Source organism: Hydra vulgaris, chromosome 02, assembly GCF_038396675.1.
Source record: "Hydra vulgaris chromosome 02, alternate assembly HydraT2T_AEP".
Taxonomy (NCBI): domain Eukaryota; kingdom Metazoa; phylum Cnidaria; class Hydrozoa; order Anthoathecata; family Hydridae; genus Hydra; species Hydra vulgaris.
In genome coordinates this window covers 6,934,386-6,938,165 of record NC_088921.1, presented here as the reverse complement: position 1 = coordinate 6,938,165, position 3,780 = coordinate 6,934,386, and the positions used below count along the sequence as shown (strand labels likewise).

The 3,780-nt window shown below is 26.7% G+C and overlaps 1 protein-coding gene across 1 annotated transcript; it reads right to left on the bottom strand.

Annotated features, from left to right (window-relative positions):
- Positions 1–2,651: 2,651 nt before the first annotated feature.
- Positions 2,652–3,422, bottom strand: LOC136075786 (uncharacterized). The gene has a single exon (XM_065789223.1). The coding sequence runs from the start codon at positions 3,420–3,422 to the stop codon at positions 2,652–2,654; it is 771 nt and encodes a 256-aa protein (XP_065645295.1).
- Positions 3,423–3,780: the final 358 nt, after the last annotated feature.

The following is a 3,780-nucleotide window of genomic DNA, read 5'->3' as shown; positions in this document are numbered from 1 at the left end:
CAAACCTATTATTTTGGTGATTTTTGACTGGATATATATTATATGTGGAAGCCAGGATAATTTTTCATCAACAGGATAATTTTTCATCAACAATGATTCCTAAGAATCTTATATTGGATTGCTTATTTACTAGTATATCATTTAGAGATAGGTTAGGTAACTTGAGAGGAAAATTTTCTTCTTGTGTTTTTTTGTGAAATAGTATATACTTTGTTTTCTCAGCTTTAAGTGAGAGTTCGTTTGTCTTAAACCAGTTGTTTACTTTACACAGTTCAATATTCATGTCTGCATATAACTTCTTGGTATCATTGTTGGTGAGAAATAAGTTTGTGTCACCTGCAAACATGACCGAGTTCATTTTTAAAGATGCATTACAAAAGTCATTTATATATATTAGAAAAAGAAGTGGACCAAGAATCGATCCTTGCGGGACTCCACATATGACATTTAATACTCCAGATTGGACATTATTTACATATTGTTTTCTGTTTGTAAGATAGCTTTTAATCCAATAATAAGTTTTATTTATTATTCCGTAATGCCTTAATTTATCTAAGAGAATGCAATGGTCCACTGTATCGAATGCTTTTGATAAATCAAGAAACACTCCTAAAGTAAATTTATTATTTTCAAAACCATTAGTTATTTGATTTACTATTTCAATGATTGCATGCTCTGTAGAGAGATTTTTTTGAAAGCCAAACTGTTTTGGGTAAAAAAAATTGTTTTTAATGAAGTAATCATAGATTCTATTATAAACTACACGTTCGAAGAGCTTTGAAAATACAGAAAGTATTGATATAGGTCTGTAGTTTGTAATGTCAGAATGATCATTACATTTGTATAATGGAATTACTTTTGCCAATTTAAGAAATTGAAACTGCAATTAGTTTTTGACAAAATATATCGTTATTTTCAATAACAATTCGTTTAGGAAGAGAAGGTGAATTTAGTTTTTCTCTTCCCATTATGAGATTAATGATGGACCATGTTTTTTTGCTATCAAATTTGAATTTGTTAATTTGATTACTGTAATATTTTTTTTTTTGCATTTTTAATGAGATCTTGGTAAAAAAATTTATAATTTTTGCAATTTTTTTCATTATCATTGTTTCTATTTTTCAAAAATTTATTGTAAAGTTTTTGCTTTTTTTTTGAGCACTTTAATAACGATTTATCCATCCACGGATTAGCAATTGCTTTTGACTTAGTTGTTATTATCTCTTTTGGACAGGTTTCAAAAAAAGTACTCCAAAAAAAGTACTCCAAAAAAAGTACTCCAAAAAAAGTACTCCAAAAATGTACTTAAAAAGGCATTGTAAGCTTCATTAGTATCTTTACATTTATATACGTTGTTCCATGTTTCTTGTTTTAGTCTACTTGGTAATTTATTAGTGTTACTCAATTTTAAATTTTGTTTTTTTAAATGTACAATTTTTGAATGACAATCAGACATAGATTTAAAGTTTTTATTTTTATGAATATCGGGAAATGATCGCTAATATCTGTCAAAAATATACCGGTTTCAAATGTCGTTTCTAAATAATTATTGATAAAAATATTGTCTATTGCTGTTGCAGAGGTTTTTGTTACTCGCGTTGGTTTATTAATAGTTGACAAGACATTAAATTTAAAAAGCATATCAAAAAAAGATTTTATTTTTGGAAATTTTGTGTTAGAAAGAGCAGCAAGATTTATGTCACCAGTTATATATAATGTCTTATTTTCTTTATTTATTTTCATAATCGTATTTTTGATAAAAGTTTCGAAATTTTTTATTTTTCCACTCGGTGGACGATAAACACATCCAACTAAAATGTTTCGGTATTTTTTATAAATAATTTCAATGAAAAGGCTTTCATAATTATCATTTGAAAAGATTAGTATACTTTTTATCTTGAAAGCATACTTTTCTAAGACATAAATTCCTAATCCTCCTCCTTTTTTCCCATTTCCTCTTAATTGACTTATTAGTTTATAAAATGGTAATATATAATTAGAATTTAATTCAAGAGAACTTTCTGTATCATGCCAAGTCTCTGAAATAGATATGATGTCGAACGTGTAGTTTAAAATATTTAAAAATTCTTTAAGTTTATCAAAATTTTGCTGCATGCTTCTAATGTTTATGTGTAATACAGAAAATGAGCCATCATCTGCTATTACTTTAAATTCAAAAGGATCAATATACGGTGTGTTAATTGAGCCTGTCATTTCGAAAAGGGCACAAGTCCATTTACTAAAACCTTTCAAAATCAACAAAAATATGATTTTTATTAAAATTATGTCTAGGTTGCTAAAGAAATTAAACATAGAAGTAGATAAATAAAGAACATATATAACTTATGTATCTTTTATTTTTTATAAAAAAAACATAAATCATACAGCAATTTTTAATTCAAACTTATAAACTAACTGCTAAAAGTTTTGGACTTGTATCCTTTTCGAAATGACAGGTTCAATTAAGTTCATTTGAGTTTCTTGAAAAATATTTATATTTTCTTCTGATAGGTTATTAATAAAGTTGTCCGCAAAAAAGTCTAAATTTAAATTGTGAAAATCTAATTTCTCTGGAAAAAGCGCTGCCATTTTTTAAAAATGTATAATGTAAAAATATTTAATATAATTAAAAACTAAAATACTCATAACGGTTACTCGTTTACGCACGTCGGGATAACATCTGTGTTGCGGGTGTTTTCTCGAAATTCGTGAACAATAAGTTTGTTGTAAACAACTTTTGCAAAATAGCCATTTTGACGATGTATCTTCGCCTGATCAAAAATTTCCTTTTGAATTTTTCGCGTGGTAAAACTAAAATCTTCGTTTAGAAAGATATTAGTTCCTTTTAATTTTGTTGCTCTTTCCAAAATTGTTTTTTTGTCCTCGTAATCCCGGAGCTTCAAGACAATTGTTCGTTCTCGTTTATCATTAGCTACTCCCAATCGATGAGCCCGATCAATTATAATATCTTTTTCAATACCAAGATTATCTTTAAATAGTTGCTTTACCTTTTTTTTTGTGATTTCCCAATTCTTTTCTTCGTTATTTTCAACGACCCCGTCAATTCTTAAATTGTTTCTTCTGTTACGGTCTTCAATATCAACGCTTTTTAATTTTAACTCAATATTGTCAGAAGATATTTTACCCTGCATTTTTCGTACATTTGATAAATCGTCGTGAACTTTATTAATTTTTTCCTCAACTGCTCTAGCTTTATCGTTGAATACATCGCCAACAAAATTTAATCCAGATTTCATTTCGTCGAGTTCTCGCCGAACTTCTTTAAAACTAGATTGAAAGTTATCAAACCTCTCATTTATGTTCGATAATGCTTCATGAAAAAAAGACAAAATTGTTTCTTTTTGAATATTTAGTAGCTCTCTCATCATAGCAATCGAAACTAACTCTTCTGATTTAGACATATCAATTTTTATTTAACGAATTAAAAAAATTCCAATAAATATTAAACTGTATGAAAACGCGTCTGTTCACCACGATGTTCGCCACGCAAAAAAAAGTACTCATTTTTATATATATATATAAATATATTTTACTACTGCTAATTTATATATATATATATATATATATATATATATATATATATATATATATATATATATATATATATATATATATATATATATATATATATAAGCCTGGATGAGCCTAAAGTCGACGCTGCTATATTTAAATACTTTAGATCGACAGAATAAAATTTCTTTTAAACTATCAATTCATACTATTTCTTCTATTTACCATATTCTAAAGTTGATATATTTC

Bases quoted from the DNA above. Each gene is read 5' to 3' on its own strand.
- LOC136075786 (XM_065789223.1), bottom strand. From the start codon at position 3,422: ATGTCTAAATCAGAAGAGTTAGTTTCGATTGCTATGATGAGAGAGCTA.